Source organism: Meleagris gallopavo, chromosome 7 (genome assembly GCF_000146605.3).
Source record: "Meleagris gallopavo isolate NT-WF06-2002-E0010 breed Aviagen turkey brand Nicholas breeding stock chromosome 7, Turkey_5.1, whole genome shotgun sequence".
In the NCBI taxonomy this organism is placed as follows: Eukaryota; Metazoa; Chordata; class Aves; order Galliformes; family Phasianidae; genus Meleagris; species Meleagris gallopavo.
Genome location: NC_015017.2, coordinates 28,009,332 through 28,032,015, shown reverse-complemented (window position 1 = coordinate 28,032,015; position 22,684 = coordinate 28,009,332). Strand labels below are relative to the sequence as shown.

The following is a 22,684-nucleotide window of genomic DNA, read 5'->3' as shown; positions in this document are numbered from 1 at the left end:
GAGAGAGAGTTCCCGATACCCATTCAAACCTGAAAAGCTTGGAACGGCCAGGAAAAGCACCCTCCAGCACCCACTGCCAGGCAGTAAGAGACCGCCCCACCCGGAAGGGGCAGATCCCATGACTTCTGTAACGTATAGGGATAGGTGCCTGGAATTGGAGCATTAACACTTTAACTCCCAGTATACTACATGATGTATTGATGCGGAATACTGAGAACCAAACCAAAACAAAAAAAATATAAAACCATGACAGACAAGGATGTTACATGTCATGGTTCATTATCTTGATTGCTCACAGAGTTTCCTGTCTTTCCTAATTTCTTGATGATATCAGGACACACGTAAATATTTCCTTAGCTAAACTACCGTTTGTTTTGGGGTGCAGATGTGTTTTCTTGGGTTTCCTTTTTTTTCCTTTCTTAAATCCGTTAGAAGTCTGGTCATCTGTTGGGTGGTATTTTAAGTTGCAGGTTGCTTGTTTAAAACCTAGAAATCCCAAGATCTTTACAAAAAGTTTCTAAACATAAGAAATTTCATGCCTTTTCAAGATTACTTTTCTGTTGCTCTGCTTGAACACTGACCCCCTGATATATAATGAGCATTTGAATCTGAAACCTGCTGAGATCTGAACTGTGACTTTAACCTGCTATACATTATCTTGGAAGGAACAAGTAGTAGCTGTATTTATTTGCCTTAGCATGAAATAAAATGAGTGCTACAGAGTGGAAAACCAGAAAATCATTTTAGCTCTTTTTAGATAAATCAGGCTGCTCAGGGTTGCTCAGAGGTAGAAATTCACCAGAATGTCTTAAGCATCCTTCCGAAGCTGAGAAGGCTGAAGACTTTGTTTCTTCAGACTATCTTGGTGCAGAAAAACCTACAAATTTCTCAGAGCAGCAAAAGAAACAGAAAACAAGAAAACAAATCTGAAAGAAGTCCTGAGCCAGGTGTTTGACAGAACACAATATGCACTTCTAGACATGCTGACTTTTAAATGACACCTGAGCCCAGCTGCTAACTCCGATCTCCTGCTCTATGTTAGTCTCCCTGGAGTTATGCCAGCCAGATGAACGGGAACGTAATTAGTTGCATTATATATGGGGAAGACTTTTGCATTTTTTCCCTTTTTAATTTAAATCATTTTAGTGAAAAGTACATTTTTCCACCTGAGATCCTCACGTCTTTTCATACTGTTTCCAAACTCCAGTATGATGACAGCTAATTCTGTCACTGCAGAACACTAGAGCAGTGTCATAGTATTTTACTAGAGAATGAGAGACTACCTCTGCTGGGGGAACAGAGGCACAAACTGGCGCCCTGACCCCAAGTAAGGGATCTCTGAAGATGCTAAATGTGACCATTCTGTTTATGCGTACATTCAAAAAAGAGAGTCCTGACTATTGAAAGCTCTTGCTAGTGGATGGGAAAATTCACTGAGATCCAGTGGCTGCAAGATGAAGTAAAAACTAGTCCAAAAAATATTTTCTTTTGCTCTATCCCCTTCCCAGCACTGAGAATAGTGAGTTGTTGAAACAAGTTCTGTATAGGTGAGATGGATTTGCCATTGCTTCAAGTGTTTCTCTTGAAAGTGACTAGCTTCCTAAAAGCTATGGACTATTTCAAAAAGAAGGTGTGTTCTTGGTGCAGGCATTACTTGGGGAAAGGTGTTAAACTGATCTAAAAAATAAAACATTTATGAAAAGCATGGAGGGTTGCACTATCTTCAGTCCATTTCAGAGATCTTTTAGATCCTTAACTTTCCCACGTTGTCTTTCATCTCAAGCAAAATTCTCTTGCTTTGGCAATAAAAGTCCTGCTGCTCACTAAGCCTTTCATTTAAATGGGAGGAATCTCTTTTATGCCATGTTGGCGCATTACTGTTCTGAAGTCCTCTTTGGATTCTGGACACTGAGACTATTTTTGCTTCAAATGCAACCATTTGACTGAAGGCAATCATCAAACCAGACCTATTTCTTGCCGACTGCATTCACTGGCAAACCTAGTGAATTGGGGGAACTTTATGGGCTTTTTTCTTTGTACAGAAAGAATTGTATCTCTGGAAGTCTTTTGTACAGGAAGTTCAGATATCTCAGAAGAGTGTGGTGAGTGGGCACTTGTTGATTTTGACCAACAATGGATTGGCCATCTTTTACTTAATTTTCTCGTCTTAATTTTCAAATTACAGAAGTTCCCTATGTAGAAATATATATAGTATACTAGTATAGAAATATTCTCCTCTTACACCTTCTAGAGCAGACATCTTCACTGGGAAACTAAGCCTCGAGTCTTCAATTTCCAAAAGAACACATATTCATCATGCTTTGTACTTGTATAGAGCCGTGCCAGAACTGGGATGCTAAAACTGGAAGGGCTGGGGAGAGCAGGACAAAGAAACTCAGCTGCTGATGAGCTTGGTTTTGAGAGGTTTTGTTTGCTTTTCCACTATCCCATGCTGACTCCCCTGCCTCAGAAGCAAGGTAGGCAGCTCCACAGAACACTGCATACAGGCTCATAAATAAACCCTGACAGACATGACCCAGCCTGTATAAAGCTGTCTTGGGTAGCTGCCTTCATGGCTGCATTTGTCAACAAAGTAGAAAAGCTGCCTGCGGAGAGATGACTGTAGCAGGCCCCTTGAGGTGATAGGAATCAGTTCATCATTATCATTACCAAACTCTCTATTCCTGTTTTTCTAATTCCAGGAGCAACTGCGTTTTGTCCTCACCAGTTACGAATGTTCATGTCTGCTGCTGTTCTTTATTTAATGGCCTTTTATGTTATTTTATTCAAAAAAGCATTTTGGATGCATCAGATAAGCAAGATAGTAACTAAAATTTATTCCTTTGCATTACTAATGATCTGTCCCACGCAACATTCAAACCTTGCTCTGAGGGAAACCTGTTTTTTTCGCCCATTCGTAATCCTGTTCATTGACATCTGCTGCTGATAGTATTCTTTTTCCCAAATGCACTCTATTCATGAAAATCTGTCCTGAATATCTGAGCTACTGATGCTCAGACCCCACCAGAGTTTTCATTACTGTACAAAAAGATAACATACCAACAGGGGGTCGTATAAGAAGAAATTACATTTAGTGGCACCGCTGCTTTGCCATCTGTTTGGAAAAAAAAAAAAGGGAAACAGCTATTTTGAGGTTACCAATTTATGATAGTTTATGCTGTCAGGATACCACAGAATGGGAACTTTTGAAGTATCCTTTTATTAGCATGCAGGAAAAAGAAAAATACTATCAAAACAGTTATTCATCGTTTACAAGTAGGACTACCTGTTCTATGATTGAATGTATCCAGATGCTGCACTCATTTTTGATATTGCTGCATTTGCAGTGAATATACTTTTTATATGAAGAAAATTTGATTAACCCTTCTCAGAGCTTACTGATGTAGTCCTTTGCATTTTTAAGTGTATGTGAAGTGTTAAAATGCACATATGTAAAATCTAGCTTGGAGAACAAAAACAAAAATAATGAACCTAATGAGATTTTGTTTTTATTTAAAATAATTTGTGTGCATATTGTCCTTCAGATGCTTTCTAATCCAATGACAAAACCTTTTCCTTGAAGCCTGAAGTAGTTTAAAGGGAATCCCCACACCCTCTTCAGTCAAAAATCAAATTTTTTTGTCCAAACCCTGGAATTTTTGTTGTGCCTACAGGAAATTATTGTACGGGTACACTAAACTCTCTTGCTCCTCTCTCAGATGTAATAGGCTATGTTTGAGAGGCTGCCATGATGCACCACTTAAAGAGGAAAGGAATCATGATACTTCATAAGAAATTGAGTTTGAAATAAGTTTACCTTAAAGAAGACTGAGAATGAAGACACTCCAGCTGCAGCTCCCATAAGGCACTTCATAGTATCTTCAAATTTCTTTTTTGACTTCTTTAGCTGAAACGTGCTAGGTGCTGAATTTTGCCCGAAACTTCATTACTCACCATGAAATAATGATAATAATAATAATAGATATTTTGTTTCCATTATTAAAGCATTCTCTAAAGGTTATAATGTTTCTGATAGGCTTTATTTCAGTGTCTACTTATATGAGAATATGTATTCTTCCATAAGACTTATTTTCCATGTGTGAGAGAGTAAAATACATAAAATGTGCTTTTCGAGCTTCCAGAGGAACTTGATTGAGTTTCCAAGACATTACCACAAAAGTGATGATTTTTATTAGTTATAGAATATTTTTCTTTCTCACAGTTGAGCTGTGCTGCTGGAGTTCTCAGTAACATTGGCATATAACTAGCAAAAATTCTGAGTCATAAAGTTTGGTATAAAAGAACTTCATGCAATATAATGGAATATCTAATAAGCAATACAGTTCTCAGAGATGTGGAATAGATATCTTTAAAATGTCACAATTTTTTTTTTTTGAATCTTCAGCAGTAGCTGCAAGAAGACAGCGATTTTTACTGCAATACAGATCACTGCTAGTCAAAAGTTTACATTACTTTTTGAATTGAAATAAATTGCAGGAATATCCCATGAATGTTTTAAATATCTTCTTATTTTTTAATGTAAATGCCAGCTTAGTTATACCTACGTATACTGCATATTTTATGTGCTCTTTCTGTGTGTCTTTCTGCCTTTCTTTCATTCATTCTGCCTACTCTTCTTCCTTCCATGCACTCAAAAACGTAATTTAATTACCATCCTAAGAAATACAGATCAGCTTTTGTTACAACTGTTTCACAGTCTGCTGAGAGCATTTGCATTAGCTTTCAAAGGTTGACGCAGTAAGCTATATGGGAATGTTTATGATAGACCTTAGTGGAGAGATTTAGAGACTGTGTATTTTTGATTCATACATGGTACCTTTCTGTGTTAACCTTTATTGAATGCATTGCTCTGCCTTCGATAGAGTGGGAGTTTCAGCTTTCTGCACTTCGTAATTAACTGGATGTCAGACACCACCTGAAGCAAGAAAAAATGTTAAGTTCAGAGAAAGTACCTTTCCTTTTCTCCTTGGAATTACAAGACAATTAACCACGCTGCATGCAGTTAAAAACAATGAAAAACAAATGAAATATTTATAGCTTTTATCAAAGAGATGAAAATGCCCCTTCTATTTCTTGTAACATTAATCAGAATAGGGTACTTAGCAAAGTAAACACCTGAGGTTGTGTGTCACAGCACAGCTGTGTTGTTCATTTTTATTGTTTCTTTGCTGAAATGCCATCTCTTCCCACAGCTGGAACCATGAGGGATATGTTTGTGGATGGTGGCATTCTGAGCCACATAAAGCTAGTCTGGGAACCTGCCTGTGGTGTCAGACTCCTCAGCAATGGTTTCATTGAAGAAGGGAAAGCTATTTCCTTACGCTTTCTTTCTTAATTGTGTAAAAGAGCAGTGGCTGTAAGTTTGGAATTACTGTTATCTTGTATCTGGTCACTGTTGTCGTGCCCATGTGCACCGTGTAGTCTTAGACTTGTGAGCTTGTGGGTGAGAGCAGATCCTGCATACAGGTTGTTTAGATCTGCAGAGCTGGGGTTCCTTTTTCTCCAAAACTACGGAGATCTGGTTCAATGGTCTGACAGGTCTATGTGCCCAGATTCACAGCAGACTTCATGCCTGAGCAAAAGAGCTGAGAGAAGAAAAGCTCATCACTGTGGAGATGAGATATAATCGCACTTGTCTTTCTATGATCAATGGATAGAAAAATATCTCCAGAGGGTATTTCGGCTCTGGTAAGGTCAGGTTTGGATGCCTGAGGGACTTGGTGAAGTTCTTAAAGAAGGGTGGGATGAATGCTCATATGTACACAGAGCCAAAACTACTGAATCATTTTAGGGACCAGAGGGCTGCCATGAAATGTCATGCTTCATTCTGAGGACATTGGTTTCCCCAGGACTCTCAGACTAAACAGAAAATAATCTTCCCATCCTCTTCCTTTTTAACAGCCATGTGTAGGTTACGGCTAGCAATAAACACTGGTGATACAAACAAAAGGCTGTTGTTGGACATTACAGTAAATCAGCCTTTATCGTTTCAGTTGCTGAACAAAAGTTTCACAGGTGTGTACTCACTCTGCCAATTCAACCACCTTCATAGTGCGCTGAGTCAATTGTGCGCTAGCTGTCCTGAAGCTGGATCGGACATAGTCTGGCTGCCCATGCTAACAGCATGCTGCAGCTGGTATCCCATGTCCCCCTGCTGCTAGGACAAACCATAAAGCTAGCAAAATTGCCATTATCTGTCTCTGGCTAACTTAACAGAAATGCATATTGAGCTTATATCACATCACAACAAATTCATCCTGCTGAGGAAACCCACTAGGGATCTGTTTTACATTAATGTCCATCATACAGAAGGACAGCACTCTGCCTCTGCTTTACCATCATTCTGCACAGCTAAAACACAGCTAGAGTTTATACCAGAGAGATCACATGTCAAAATGCAGCATCTTCACAGGGTCAGCACTGTGTATGAGCAAAGAGCGCAACCGTGCACATACGTATCTTAAGCAATGGGTGCTGGTCACAAGTCTTCTAGGCAAATCTGCAAATACATTTTAAGCAAGCATCTTTCAAATATTGTCTTCTGTGGGGAATGCTGGGCATCTATCTGTGCTTAATGTCTCTTTTTGTTTGTTTATTATAATCCAGGACAAATGATACCGGCCTCCTTGCTTTCAAAGACCATTTGCCTGTAACTCAGATAGTGATCACTGACACAAACAGATCAAATTCTGAGGCTGCTTGGAAAATCGGTCCTTTGCGTTGCTATGGAGACAGTGAGTACTAGCTGTTCTCAATTTCCATAGGTACAGAATGTTCCCATTTTTATGTTTTATTTTGTTTTTTTAAACGTATTTATCTGATGAAAGACATCTTTCTACATGCAGCTCACAGCTGCTGTCCTGTGCCAATTAACTATAGAGAAAGGGGATTGTGTTTACAGGGCAGTTCTGGAACGCCGCTTCCTTCAACACAGAGGCTTCCTACCTGCACTTCCCCACCTTCCATGCTGAGGTCAGTGCAGACATCTCCTTCTTCTTCAAAACTACGTCTCTCTCTGGGGTATTCTTGGAAAACCTTGGGATGAAAGACTTCATACGAGTTGAAATAAGATGTAAGTTTCATGATGGAGAAATTACAATTTGTTTCCCATTTTGGCAGGAGTAGAGAACTGAGAAGGACGTTTTTTCTTCTGTCTTGGGGCAGTTGGAAGAGGTTGGAGGGGATGAAACTTAAAGACTCATTGGTCTAGACTTACCTCCTCCTGTCAGAGTTTCCCTGTATAACCTTGGTCAGTTCATATCACTTTGTGATTCACTTCATCTTTCCTAAACAGAGAAGTGAATACATTTATATGATTTTTCCCCATTTTAGCTCATTAGAGGAAAAACTACTTGGTAGATACACCGTAGACTGTACTTTTATTTGAGAGATGAAAAATTTAATGCATATATTTAATATATATATTTAATGCATTTATTTCTTTGTCAACGATATATGCAGTACAATGCAACCTCAATGTTTCAGAGGATTTGATGTGTAAGGTACAGTACTATGAGAGTGTATGAAGAACATGGTGCTAGCATGGAGTAAATCATTCGCAGCAGTCATTCGTAATGGGTCTTCAATTCTTCAAAATCTATTAAGTGACTGCAGTACAACTGCAGCTTAATGTGTAAAAGAGATGAGTAAGGAACGTATTTAGTAAGTAGATTTACCTCATTCCAGTTCTGATTACTTCAAGTTTTTATTAGTGGCAAAAGGGAACTGTGATTTTGACCTGAAATGTTACTTCTGTATTCCGAATTCTGTCAAACTTAGGAAAAACAAAATGAGTGCTATGCATTTTATAATATGCTTACAATAACCCCAACATAAAATTTAATATAACAGGGCCCTAAGGCCCTTTGATTCATCAAACCAATGATAAATGTCATGGTAATGACATTTGATTTAATGCTAACTGCGCATCTAAGTCCTATTTGGATGTACTTTGGTGTACTGCATTTTATTTGCATGGATACGGAAGGAAAAATGGCATTTTGGTATCAAATATGACAAATACTATGAGTTACTAAAAGGATTGTTTAGTGAAAGCTTTAGTGTATGTGTTAAGCCCATGCTTCCCAAAAAATGAGTGAGTTAAAAGTTTGGGGAAATACTTTTCTCTTAAACATACACTTCTCATTAGTAGTTTTATGCTGTGTTTCTTGCTGCCAGATGGAATTTGCAGCCTAAAGGCCTCGTATCAAGGAAGCTCTACAGACCAGCTGCTTTGAAAGGAAATGGCCTTTTAGCAGATGCAGGAGCTCAGAATAGATCTTTGTCTATCCCTATGGAGTGTTTCTTAACTTAAGTGTCTAAGAAGTGGCTTCCAAAACCAGACCTATCCAATCTGTGGAGCTTGAAATAACAGGTTTTTATGAATTTTCAATCCTCAGTCTTCTGATTGTTGTACGGTCTGTGGACCTGGTTCTTATTCTTTCTGATATATTCAGCATTATAGGAAGAGGGAAAAATAATAGAGCAAGAATGTTAAAGAGTTCTGGCGCCCATTCAGGTGGCTTGCAGCAGAGTGAGATAACACTCCTTCTTATGACTGTTATTTTTCGTGTTACCACTCTGTTTCTAGGATCCTTGCTATCTCTGGACACCAATTAGTGATTTTTTAATCTTTCTCCTTGCTCCTTGTGTCAGGCTGATTCATGCAAACAAATGCTTGAGGTTCTCTCTTACTGTACATAACCAAATTTTGTTCTTCTTAAGTACATGTATTTTGAATATTTAGTCAGAAAGAGCTCCTTCATCCTTTCCACCATATTAGCATTATTTGTTCAAATACTTTTTGTGACTTTAGTACAGAATTTGACACCTTTACTTCCAAAAGAGAACAAATTACAATTTCTGGTGCAGCGTGATTGTTCTGGTTAATAGATAAATAAATAAATAAATAAATGATGGATATCTGCAGCCAAGCATTGTCACAAGAGATCAAACAGTGAGGCTGCAGATTCACATTTACATACAAGCTGCTGGGTAAGACGTGGGAGGTAAATAATTATAAAAACTAATGAACCCTATATTTATGTAGGATTTCTTGAGGTCAGAAGCACTATTTAATTCAAACCGTCGCTTTCTCTTTGCCTCTGTCTACTCCAGCCCCCAAAGAGATCACCTTCTCCATAGATGTTGGAAATGGTCCCACAGAAGCAACCGTGCAGTCTCCCATGCCCCTGAATGACAATCAGTGGCACTATGTCCGAGCAGAGCGGAACCTCAAGCAAACCAGTCTCCAAGTGGACAACCTCCCCAAGAAGGTCCTGGAGGCACCTGCAGAGGGGCACTTTCGGTTGCAGCTCAACAGCCAATTATTTGTAGGTACGAGCCATTTAAGAGCTTCGGCAGGTGTATGCAATTTTTCTATGTTTGTACTTCGATAATGCTGCTATTGTGTAGCTGAGCTCGGGTGTGGTGAACTAATTCTACTGCCTCCTCTTTCCCTCCAGCACAAACTACATAAAGCAAACCCAAACTACTACCTACGCTAAGCACTTGCCAAAGAATTCACTCTTTCCTCTTCTACATTACTGACTGTGTAATTTACTGTAGGAAATGTGATCCGTCTTTCGTGATGAAATGCAAAAGGCCTGCATACAAGTAGGTTACTGTGGGATTGCAAAGGGTCTTCTTTTTAAATATTCAAACGCTACTTTTCTGAGTAGTTCGCACTGTGATTGGAGTGGGTTGTAACCCGTTTCTTATTCAGGGCCACGCAGATAATTACAAATTCTTTCCTTTAAACAGATTCTCGTAATTGACTGAAATGCTATACTAAGTATCAATCTACCAATTAGTTTTAATGAAATTTACCTGTGTCCCCACCTCCTTTGAATTAAGAAGATTTTGAGGCATTTAAGTTAGCTATAGTGTACACATGCAATCATTACTGGGCTATGAACAGAAGGAAAGAGTTTGTTAATAAATATATATACAGTTACATCAATGGCTTTCCCTCATAGCAGTTGATTCAAATGTTCTCTGATAAAACTTGGCTGAAGAACTCACTTATTTTCCATTAAGACTCACAGAGCAATGTTTCTGCTTTCAAGTGAGAGGCAAAGTCTGGAAACAGTAAGGATTAAAAGCTAAACACCTTAGAAACACCGGAGAAATTTAGCCAAGGTACTGTTTGCAAACAGAAAACTTAGGAGTATTTATTGTGTGGACAGTTTTGCAAAATTTTGGTCTACTTCTTTGTAAAGGAGTAAAAGTGAATGTATTATCATATGTCATTATCAGATTGTGACCTAGCTGCTTCCTATCTCTCATCTGGAAAGCAGTACCTGCCTATAAGCATTCTTCTCTGCAGAATGAACAGATTAGTTGAGCTAACTTCACAGTGACTTTAAGGTGGTGTAATTATTGAATTGCATCATGGAAATCTGGGGTAGTTAAGGATGCCAACAAATGTGCCAGCAGAAACTTTTATCAGCAAAGACAAATGCAAAGCCCTGTACCTGGAGCAACAGTGTCGTTCATCCAAACAAGCTGGGGATTGATGAGATGGGTAGACACTGTCCAAAAAAGGTCCTGTTGGTCTTGGTAGTTAAGTGTGCCCTTGCAGAGGTGAAGACTGACCACAGACTGGACCAATGAACAAAGATGTAGCCCATCGGCTGCAGCAAAGGAAGGAAAATAATGATCTTCACAGTGAGAGCAGCACAGCACTGAAGCAGAGAGATTGTGGGATCTCCATCTCAGAAACTATCAAAACTTTCTTGGAAAAGATCCTGAGCAAAACATGATCTAACAATGAATGTAGCTGGGTTTTGAAGAAGAGGTTGGATTAGTTGATTTCCAGCAGTGACTTCCATCCCAACCTGTTTTCCCTGATTTTACTTAATATTAAAAAAGACTTTACAATAAACTCTAGGTCATAGTTACTTCTCAGCTGAGGGATGAAAACTTCTCACTGTGCGGTAATTTGATGGCATTCAGTTATCCATCTACACTTTTACTGAACTCTGAACAAAAGGTTCAGTAAAAACTGATGCTTTTAAGAGTTAAATGTTGGCCCTTAAATCTACCACAGAAAGCCATAATGAAGGTCAAAACGGTCTGTAACCATCTGAGTTTTTCTAAGCACGAACTGAAGAGATGGAAACCTGAACAGTCTTTTGATTCTAACATTGTCTCCAGGTGCTTCAGGGAAAGGTGGCAGAAGTCCAACAATGCACAGATGTGGAGTCATTTGTTTCTACTGAAGGTCTCATTCCAGTCTCTAATAGAAAGCAACTGATTTAATACCTGAACCATGGCAACAGAATTTTATCCCGTCTGAAAAATAATACATAAACAACATTGATTTTATTTAAATGGAGAGAAGCAGCAATACATAATATTACTCTTCTCTCCCTCCCTCAACTCCCCATAAGAACATTTGTTTCTGCAGCATTATGCATACTGAGAGTGATTAAGGAGTTTCCACAATTAGTATGCACATTCTTAATTAATAATCTAACTGACGTGTTTTGCTATCTTAAAAATGTTCCAAATATACTTTAATCTCCTTGTTTCCATAGTAGAGTTAGCTACTCATTAAGATATAACCTCTTTTTTTTTCTTGATTCTTCTCCAGAATCAATTCATACACTTTGTAAATCTCATAAATAAAGCTCAATGTCAAGAATTAATTCAGTTTATTTATCTTTTGGAAGGATTTATTGATCCTTTGAGTGAAGGAACTATATTAGTATCATGTAGCATTATGATGATGATTGAACGGAGACCCACTGTAGCATTCAACCTATGGTCATTTTCACATTACTTGAGAGCCATCAGCATATATACAGTATACGTGTGTCAGTTTTGTCTCTATTTATTTGGGGAAGTCATATACAGTAGATCGCACATGTAAGATAAATTTGGGTATTTTTAAAATCTGACTATGAGGGCAACAGGCATCTAATATAAATTTAAATGAGTTCTGCTAATCTTGATAAGCTAATTCCTCATCAAGTGTTTTTACCTGTCTTCTGACCAAATTGTTCAGTTCATTTTGCTCAGATTTTTCATCTTAACCCAAGAATCAAATACCCTTAAGATTATGTATAACTGAATGATTTTGCTTCTTGGGTTTTGTGTTCACGGTGGTTTTATTTTGTTTTAAAGTTGGACTGAAGAACAAGCCAACTTTCACACTTTCTGTGATTTATTGTAAAGAAAGTTGAACAGAAGCCTTCTCCAGAAATCTTAAAAGAGCTGTCAGTTGTAGGCAGCCTTGGAGGTGTGCTTCATTTACTTCTGATTTGGTGATACTGAAGTTCTGAGCAAGTTAATTGGCCTTTAAATATTTCCTAAGGATTGGAGTTAAGGAGGCCTGGCTTTCCTTGGAAGTGTATGTTGAGATTGACCGACTTTGGTATTTTGGGAGATTTAGGGTTTGCTGAAGATTTTCCAACAATTAAGCACATAAAAAGATTTCTTTTTTTATGTGTGTTAGGCTCTTTTATGTCTAGTAAGGGCTGAATTCACACTTTAGTCTTACTGAGTGGAGATCGTAATGCCGTTTCTTATTTGCCTTGCTACCAGTTTTTGTGAGTTATGGGAGAACATTATATTCTCTCTGTTAAATTTGGAAAAGGAATTTAAAAAGACTGGATTCAGAGATAAAAATAAACCACGTGTGTGTAAGAAAGAAACTAAATAAAAAAAATTCAAATCACAACAATGGTCCAGTCCTGGATGGAGAAAATACTGATTGTGAGTTAATGCAAAGATGTGTCCTGAACACTGAAAGACGTGAGCTTCAGTAGTCTCAGATAGTGAGTTCAGCGATGCTACATCATGATTGCTTTAGCAGAGAAATTCAGATCCCTAGAGACTACAGGCTGAATCTAGGAATTTCACTGATTTGTGTCTATGCTAATTTTGAGTTGTGCTTGTTCTTCAACTTCTACCTGCCCGGGACACTGCTGGGCTAAAAATCAATTTTCAGCTTGCTTTTGTGTACTTCCGCATAACTATTGTGTGTTTAATATTCTTAAGCTGCAATTTGATGGTGTAGCTCTGAATGCTACTCATGTCTTACTGATGTAGAACTGACATTGCATATCTTAGATTCACAATGCTGCCTGCTAGAAAGTTTCCTCGCTCACTTAAAGGCCTTGAGTTGCACAAAGTAGCCATAACTCGTTATGTGCATGCTAATGTAGCCACAGATATTTCCATTTTAGAGCTTATACAACGCTGCAAGTTGAGAAGTTCACACCAATTTTACACTGCCTGGAAAGATGCACAAAAGATGCACTCATGTTGTGATTTTTGTTTACCCAAGGCCTCTTACATAGATTAGTATTGGAGGAAAGAATTGGTAGAGCTGTTTCAGATCCATACACTCATATTACTCTGTTTTCACAGAAATGCTAGAATTCAGACGTCACTTATTTTCATACCATCTGTTCTCCATCTAGGTCTATCTTGACATCGTTCATTGCTCAGATATGGACTTAAATCAGCGTTCTTGACTACTTCGTATTTTGCCAGGCTGGCATCTTCCCTGCATATCTGTCTTTGGGATGTGTTCTCCCTTAGGAGAGCAGAACCTAAGCATTTGTTCCAGCTGAGCATGTCAGCATGCCACTTATCGTGTGCAAGAAATCATCAATGCCTGACATTACTATCATTCCACTGCAACAATGATTTCTTTCACATGTCATTCAAAATAAACCACAGAAAATGGGCTCTTCCTTTCTGGATTTACCTGGTCTTGAAATGGAACAGTACAAATCTAATCTCTCTCTTTTAATTCCCTCTCACCCATAGCAACACGATATGACTAGGTTCAAATTCACAATTCTTTTTTTTATTCCATCACTTCCTATGAAAGTCAGACTATATTCTATACAGTTTGAGTATATTAAATTATAATTTCTCTCAGTTAAAGGAAGATAGTTATGCATAGTCATAGAGTAGATTCAACAAAATATGTACAATTAACTGATTTATTGCGCAGTTAATTCTCAAGGCACTCATGTATTTATCTAGAAAGCTTTTTTTCTCTGACTGCTCTTGTTAAAATAATTTAGAATAAAAACAGTCTGTTTAAGGCTAGCACTGGCACATTTTGCATATGTGAAAAGCTTCTGAGATAGCTGTGTGCGTGCAAAGTGAAAGGAGAAATGAATTTTCATTGCAGTATGTTGAGGATTACCTAAAATCAAACAAGTTGAAATGTTAAAGCGGTCTAAAGGAGTTGGAAACCCACTTCTCACTTTTTTTCAGAGATTATTTGTAATTTAACTGCTTCATACTGATAATCCACAGCAACAGGTTGGATATCCTTGTATCTGTTTATATTTCTTCAGTTAAATTTAAAAAATCACCGTACAGAGAGCAAATCCCAAACAAGTTTACAGGCTATATTATGTCAGCTTGACCAAACTATGTGCAGCAGTAGCCAGTTTGGCACAAGACTCGATCTGAACGGAAAGGCTAAAATCCTTCCTTTCAGTGGACCAATGGACTGTCACTCTCAGCATTTAAAATGAGGGACATCCTTTTGGATAGTGCACTGTTATTTATCCTTATAATATCTGTGGTTATTTCCTGTGCAAAAGAAAACTGAGCAGCAAGTAACTTTAAAGAAGGAAATAATATTCCTTTTTACAAGGAACATTACTAAAAATTTTGTGTGATGTGTTTGGTTTTTTGAAACAAAATCTCAAAAGAAAAGGGTCAGGTGTGCACAATGCAGCAAATGCAAAAGGCCCAGTTGTTATCTTCAGGGGGCCTTTAAAATAAGTGAGCTAACATTTGTTCATCTGGAGAGAATAATCGGCTAAAGAAGATTGTGAACATATTTGTTTCACTGTGAAAGGTACCATAAACTTAGTGTAAAGTAAATCTGTCTCACACATGCACACACATCTAGATTTTAGTTATTCTAATTCAGATGCAGTATTTCAGCTATTAGCGTAACAGATAGAAAAATATGTCAGAATAATATGGCAGAACAATAGGGTTTTGGTGAGATTGCTTTTCAGACTGCTATTTCATTCTCATCATTCGCAGAAGTCTGGCTTTAATTAAACAATTTATGAGAGAACAGATGCTCTTCTTCAAGGACTCATCAAAAGATCTGTTATCTCATGCATTTTGATATAGAACAAACTTCTATAGAAGAAGAATTTGGAAAGATAGCTTTTCATATTCTTTACTTAGTTACTGGTGCATCACCAACAAAACTAGCCTTTCAGAACTACAAGTGCTATTAACTCTTTGGCCAGAGTTGGATTTCATAGTAGCAATCAAAATTGGAGTGAATTCAGAAGTAAAGCATTGGCAACCACCAAACAAAGCCTGCAATAATAAAGGTGTTGATATTTTCACAGTCTATCATCAGTAATTATAATCTTCGTGAGAGACCATCTCTTAAGGCAAACTGTTTTCATTGTTAGCAATTGCAGTGAGTTGATAAGAATGTAGCATGTCGAAACTAGACTGTGCTCTTGCTGAAATCCGTACATCTTTATTCTTCATGAGGAGATGCAGTTGTGTTTCACAGTTGTAATAAATTGCAACTGTATCCCAAACTCACATTTCTTGCCTACAACGAACATTCACATGCAACATCGGGTTGATCAGTCATGCATAAATTCTGTCTCTAAAGTCGTTTCCCTTTATCCAGCAAACCTGGTGTTGAACACGATTCATCCATTCTATCTGGACTCATCAGCATGTGTAACTCATCTGCTGTTGGGATTAGGGTGTTATTTGTACATGGCAAGAAATAAAAAAAAAGTTTGGGATTTCTCATGTATTAGATGTTATGCAGGCATATGATAAAGAAACTTTTTACCAAATGAATTTGCATTTTAAATACCTAACAGGGTGGTAGATAAGGCAGAAAAGAATGGCAACTAGACCCTTACACATAGCTTTAGTCCTTTCTTAAAGGAAGAGATTCTTAGTTTCCTGGGCTATCCATACATCCATCTTTTGCTACAATGTGCACTGATACATAATAGGTAATATTTTAAAGTTCTATGGATTCCTGTTTGTACCTCTGTATTTGTGTCTTCAGGGCTTTGATTATTTTGCGGGCTGTTCAATGAATGCATTTGATTTTTTTCTTCTCTGTTTCAGGAGGAACAGCTTCCAGACAAAAGGGCTTTTTGGGATGCATTCGATCTCTGCACTTAAATGGACAGAAACTTGACCTTGAAGAAAGAGCTAAAATGACTCCTGGTGTTAAACCTGGATGTCCGGGGCACTGCAGTAGTTATGGTAATCTGTGCCATAATGGAGGAAAATGTGTGGAGAAGTACAATGGATATTCTTGTGATTGCACTAGCTCAGCCTATGAAGGGCCCTTCTGCAAAGAAGGTAGGCAAAGATCTTTGATCTGAAGCCTTTACTGGTTTCTGAATGTTTGTAACACAATATCATCCACATCAGCTTGTTGTCCACCGTGCTACGAGTGGATGTTCTAATATGAGCTTTCCCTTGAGCATTGTGTTTACGTTAAGTGGACTTGAATGACTTCAGTATTCAAAAATTAAAATAGTGCTAGTTTTACTGTTATTTAAATTATCAGCAGTATCACAATTCCTCTATTCAGTTGCATATAACATGGTCCAGACGTTTACAAACAGGGCTGAAAGTTTCCCTGACAGTTCTCTGCCCGTGTCTGAATGTTTCATTTGCTTGATTTTAAACTTCATCTGGTTTTGTCCGCCTTAAGAAAATGATAAGATCTTTACAGAGATCTAAGCAATGGTGTGACAAAAAGGGGGAGTCTTTTTATGTTTGTCATGATCCTTGTCTTAACCCATCTTAACATGGCCATGAGAAGAGTTATCAAAAATAAATCCAGTTCAGGAAAGAAACTGATTTGTATGGTTCACTTTCTGAGGATCATGTCTACACTGAACCTGTTTGCTGGCTTTTAGGAGACATTGCCAACGCTTGAAAAAGGAGTGGGGCAAATAAAGAGCGTCCAATTTTGGTAGCATGCTCTTGGAGAAGAAGAAACTACCAAAATCTCTGCTTAATAGCAGTAAATTGCAACACTAGTATTTCAATTTCCATGACTGTCCCTCCTTACAAGTGTGACAGGTTGACTAAGTGGATCACATCATCTGCTAGTGTAAATTGGCTTAGTTATACCGAAGTCCATGGAGCTGTGCCCACTTCCATGAGCTGAAGATTTGACACCAATGTCATGAGAGGCATAGCAAATTACCGTGTAGTATCCTGTTAGGAGATGCTGCTGTAGAGGTAGATCTGCTTTACTGAAAAACAGCTGTTGTCACTTGCATGTGTTTTGTGACCAAATTATGTTGTGCGTCATGAAAACACAATGTGAGTTCTTGTGTTCTGAGCATCTAATGACAGGTGTTTCTCTTGGAGCTGCTGCTCTCCCTCAGTGACTTTCTTTGAATTCATGTGTTGCTTTAATGATTATTTTGCTTAAAAAGAAGACCGGAAAGGACAATTATGTTGTTGTATTTTCTGTGGGGGGAAGATAGAGAGTATTGCCTAACAAATTAACTGTCAGAAGATGATAAAACTAACAATTTATTTGACTAACAAACTTTCTGGGCTGTTTGTAGAGCAATGATTCAAGCACTATAGTAGTTGAATATATATGCCTGCTGGTATATATCGCCCTTCTCTGTGTCAAACATACAGTCTGTGAGGAAGGGCTTTCTGCTCGTCCAAATCAAGGAATGGTTATGTCAGCCAGGTCAAGAGCATTTTGCAGCATTCTCTTTCTGAGGCAGCCAGTTTGTGTGCATACCTGTCTGAAATGTCTGAAAATGCAGTAGCTGAAACTGTTCCTTTTGTTTATATATTCTTTCAGAGGTTTCTGCTTTATTTGAAGCTGGCACTTCTATTACCTATATTTTCCAAGAACCTTATCCTGTTACAAAAAACGCAAGCACTTCAAGTTCTGCCATTTATGCGGATGCCATCATGTCCAAGGAAAATATTGCATTTAGCTTTCTTACGGCACATGCTCCAAGCCTTCTGCTGTACGTCAACACCTACTTCCATGAATATTTGGCTGTGATTCTCTCCAAGAATGGTAAGTACTCTTGATCTGCTACCATAGTGAGACCTCTGTGAATCATGGTTTTTTTTTAGGAGAATGCTATCTGCAACTTTATCAGCTTTGTGGTATTCAGCTCATGCAAATAGCCATCAGTCTTGTTTATGTCGTTTTATTTGGCATTCGATGCTACACTTACCTAATTGGTCTTTGAATAATCATGTTGTTTGGGCTTAAATTGCGCTTTGACTCCCATTTGGCAAGACTGTACAACGGCAATTCCTTGCTATTTATTCCACAGTGAGATCCATTAGATCTCCAAGATAAGGGAATAAGAAATTCCATGACTGTACAACAACACTTGGTGCAGAAATAGATTATCATTTTATCTTTTCCATTCTTTCTTTCCTTGTTTATTGTTCTTTACTGCATTGTTTTAATGGAATATGGCCAGTATCTGTGGATATTAAAACCAGAGAATGTCTAGATCTTCTAGGTTCGCAGTCAAGAATACAAGGTGTAATAATGTGTAATAACACATTAGTTATTAAAAGGCACACGGTATGGGGACTTTCTAAAAAGATGTGAAGATTTTAGGACATAGACCTTACATATTGTATGGTATGAATCTGGCTCCCGAGTTCTCACAGTGCATTCAGGAAACTCAATCCAGCCACACATTATCCTAATCAAAGGACGATGTTTGAATTATTCAAGAGATATCAGGCACTGGAGCAGTGGAAATGATGAGTAAGCTTATTGATGAGTCACCAACCAGTGGCAGAAATAGAAAGTTTATGCTATGTGCTTGAATATGCACATTTGACTGAATGACCCAGTCCACAATGAAACTTCACAAATTCCATAATAGCTGGTCTCTTAAGTACCATCAGCTTAAAGTGTAAAGGGGAAAAAAAAAACAAACACCTTTTATTCTCTGTATGGACTTTGCTGTAGCTTATCTCCTGGTTATGTAACACGCTCAGTACTTGAGCTGGTGTGGAACGAGCATCCAAATGTCCTGGACCCATCTCCCGCTTCACTCTCAGAGGCAAGCGTCAATGTTCATGATTCTTAGATATATGAATATCCCAGTGTGTAGATTCACAGTTGGAGAGGTTAGTCCCTGCTGAGGTGAAACCTTGGAATCTACTTGTCAGTTACACTCAGGTCTCTTTATTCCAATCAGGCAATCAAAAATAGCCTTAAAGAGAATGAAAAAGTAATATCCGTTCAGATCACTGTAACATAGTGTAAAATAACCGTAGAAACATGAGCCAATTGCAGTTTATTATGAAATACTACCAACTGCAATTGGTTGTGAGGACTCTGTTCTGGAGTTTGGAACTTCCTGATGGTGGTTGGGAAAGGAGCTGGGATCAGAACACTGAGATCTCTCTTAACAGCTCAGCAAGATCAAGATTTTACATAGATTTTACAGTAAGTCTTGCATTCTGGCAGCTGCACCATTTGCAGATCTCCTCTTTGGTTCAGAAGGAGATGCAGATTCTCAGCACTTCCTTAAATTAGGTGGAGCAGCTCTTAGCACGCTCAGAATCAAGAGTCAGTTTTGACAGCGGTGCCTTTCTCATCTCTGTCCCTCTCTCTAATCACTTGTAAAATGAAGATAACATTAGTTTAAAGGGTTGGTGAGCAGTTAGGTTCCAAAATCCTGAACTATAAAATATAGCACTGTGCTCAAAGAATTATTAGGATAACTAGGTGACCTTGGTTATGTCCTGAAAGTCTCTTTCAGAGTTGTTCTGTGGCTGCTTCTGTGACTTTCTGTCAAGATAGTCATTTTAGTCACGTATATTCTCTGCATTTTGTCACTAATTTAGGAATTTTTTAAAAAATCCTATATCCTCTTATTTTTCAGTCATGTTGGAATTTAAATTATTCCAGTGAAAATAATGTTAAGATATGTTACTCTTCCTTCCTCCAAGAGGTTTATGCTTGCCATAAAGTTACTAGACTATGAATAATAATGTCCTTTGTAGCATTAAAAGTGAGTGCAATTCCCTCTCTCTTATTGGCTCATTTTCAAGGTATTTGCTGAGCTTGGCAGTGTATAGTTGGACCTAGGTGGGCCTGTACTGGATAACTGATAATTACATAAATGTTACTCTCCTGATGAAATAGACATTCTGATTCAAAATACGAGTAGTAGTGTTCTTTACCATAATCCTAAGACACTTTCTACTTGTTAAGAAACTATATGTCTATGTATATATTTTGATGCTTCACAAGCTAACATTTTAAAGTATTTTTAAGCTACTACTGAGACGTCCTGTTAGTTCCCTTTTCTATTATCCATAAAAGAACCACAAATTAGTAGTTAATAAAAATAACAATAAGAAAAACATGCCTGGTATTTCAAGCTTCTCATGTTAAATTATTAACATAAAAGAAGTAAAATTAACTGTGAGGGTTGGTTATGTTTGGACAGTATCGAAAGGGGCTTGTGTGAAAATGAACTTGTGTAGACAGCTTGTATAGTCAGGTGTGAAATATTCCCTATAAAATCAATTGCTTCAGTAAAATTAATAAATAATCACATTTAACCCCAAGGCAGTTTCCAGTGTCAGTCTGTAAAGGAGGTCATATCATTAGAACTTACAGTACATATTGATTGAGACACCAGAATTATGGTTGTAAAATGATTCACTTAGAACTATCCGCTAGGTCAGTTTCAGATTTAGGAATGGAAATAAAATATCCTCATTCTTGGTCAATGCTTTATGCATGCGGTGCTTTGTCAGTCAGGCAGAAAGCCCTACCAGTGTCTCGGTGTCGTAGAAGTCAGGTGCTCAGAAGGAGGTAAAGGTACAACTGATGTTGGGTACTATCATCTGTCAGTTTACAAACTACCATTCTACACAGATGACCTCTTTCTCCAAAATTAGATGCTCTGTAGCACCTGGAAACTAATATTTATATAAGCGATAATGTATCAGATACAGAAATGTATCTACATCACAGTATTGTTCTTGTCTCATCTGAACAATTCATACCATGAAATCTTATGGGCAAGTTTTAAAAAGTCGATGTTTTTAAAGATGACTCAGTAGAGATTCTTTCTGTCATTAGTCAGTTTTTGGTCTTCTAAATCATGCGTGCTCCTTTGAAAATGTGCTCAATAACATTGTCTTCTCTCCGGTTCTATCTGTTATATCCATGGATTTTTAAATTATACGTATGTATAAATGAATATATGTTGTATACTTACATATTATTAACTTACAGCCATTTTGAAGGGGACTTCTTCTAGCATTTTTTTCAGAGGATTTATGCCCTTGAACATCTATATTTTTAACACTGATTAATCAAAAGATTAGAATCAAATAGCGAGGAATCTCGTTTAATTAATTAGTGGGAAGAAATATATTTATACTTCACAAAGCTGCACTCTCTTGTGAGTAGTGCCACAAGGTCACGTGCTTTGAGATCTTTCACACTTGAGAAGCATCTGAATAACTTGATTATATTGTGACTGTGGACAGAGCTGTGGTGCAGCAGAATCGCTGTGGTGGGTTTACCCTCCAGGGTTGTCAAAGTAATGACCAGTGAAAGTCCAGGCCATTTATAAATAGCTCTCAGCAGTACCAACACTATAGAAGGGCACTATGTTATGCAAACACAGGCGGTCACCACTTGGAGATCATCTCTGCTGGGTACTGGGCCTATTTTAGGGGAGCAGAGCCTGCTTGCTTGCTGTAACTGCTGCATTGATTCCCCCATCCAAAAGATTAACAGTGCTGGAGTAATTGCAATAACAGTGCTGTAGAACTTTCAAATAATAGTGCCCATTACCGAGCTACAGAAAATGGCTAAACAGCTCTAATTAGCCTTTTCAGTGTGTCAGTCCACAGAAGTTATTCACATCACGGGAAGCTACTGCGAAGAATTTTCTTTCTGTCTTTCTCAGGCTGAATTTTCACTGCGCATTTTGGCTAATTTACATGATTTCAGTAAATTACCAATAACTTAGAATTATAATGCACTCAGCTTGATACCTAAAGATAGTAATTGCTGGGGGTGGGGAGGGGGATATGTTAGGATGGAAATTGCCTCTCCCTTCTGCATTCTTCCTTCCCCCTGCAAGTAATCAAACGCAACATGAATATGATGAAGTATGTTGTCTAGAAAATGCTTCTCTATGCATTCTCCACTCTCAGCACGGCTGGATTTCTCTGACTCCAAACCTAGAGAAGGAGCAGATAGTTATCATCAAAGAAAAGAGATAGAATCTCAAACTATCTTAGAGTGATTGAAAATTTATCTGAATTTATTATCTGACCTCCTAAGTATCTAAACGGTTTGAGTCCTTTTTTTCTATCTCCATCCTTCTACTCAGGACCTATTGGCATTTGAGTGAGCTCTGTTCTCTATTTTGGAAAGCAAGTCTCTGAAATTGTGTAGGAAAGATTAAAGGCAAGAAAAAAGCACATTACAGGCAAAAGTAAAAATGAAAACATCTTGTGAAGTTATTCAGTGAGGTCTGAGATATGCAGCATATAGAAGCAGGGCCTAGATCAACTTTAGCGACCTTTCCTAAAAGCTCTTGAAGTCAACCGATGCTTAAAGTAAATAGGAAAATGAACCTAAAGCTATAATAGATGTAGCATGAATTAACACTCTTCCAAAAAA

General features: G+C 37.9%; 1 protein-coding gene across 1 annotated transcript in view; it reads left to right on the top strand.

Moving 5' to 3' along the window:
- Positions 1-22,684, top strand: part of LOC104911810 (contactin-associated protein-like 5) — a 40,759-nt gene that overhangs the window by 1,543 nt on the left and 16,532 nt on the right. The window contains exons 2-6 of the mRNA XM_031554311.1: positions 6,628-6,755; positions 6,923-7,093; positions 9,139-9,357; positions 16,126-16,365; positions 17,846-18,070. Coding sequence (XP_031410171.1) covers positions 6,628-6,755; positions 6,923-7,093; positions 9,139-9,357; positions 16,126-16,365; positions 17,846-18,070 — 983 coding nt within the window. The remainder of the gene's footprint in view (positions 1-6,627; positions 6,756-6,922; positions 7,094-9,138; positions 9,358-16,125; positions 16,366-17,845; positions 18,071-22,684) is intronic.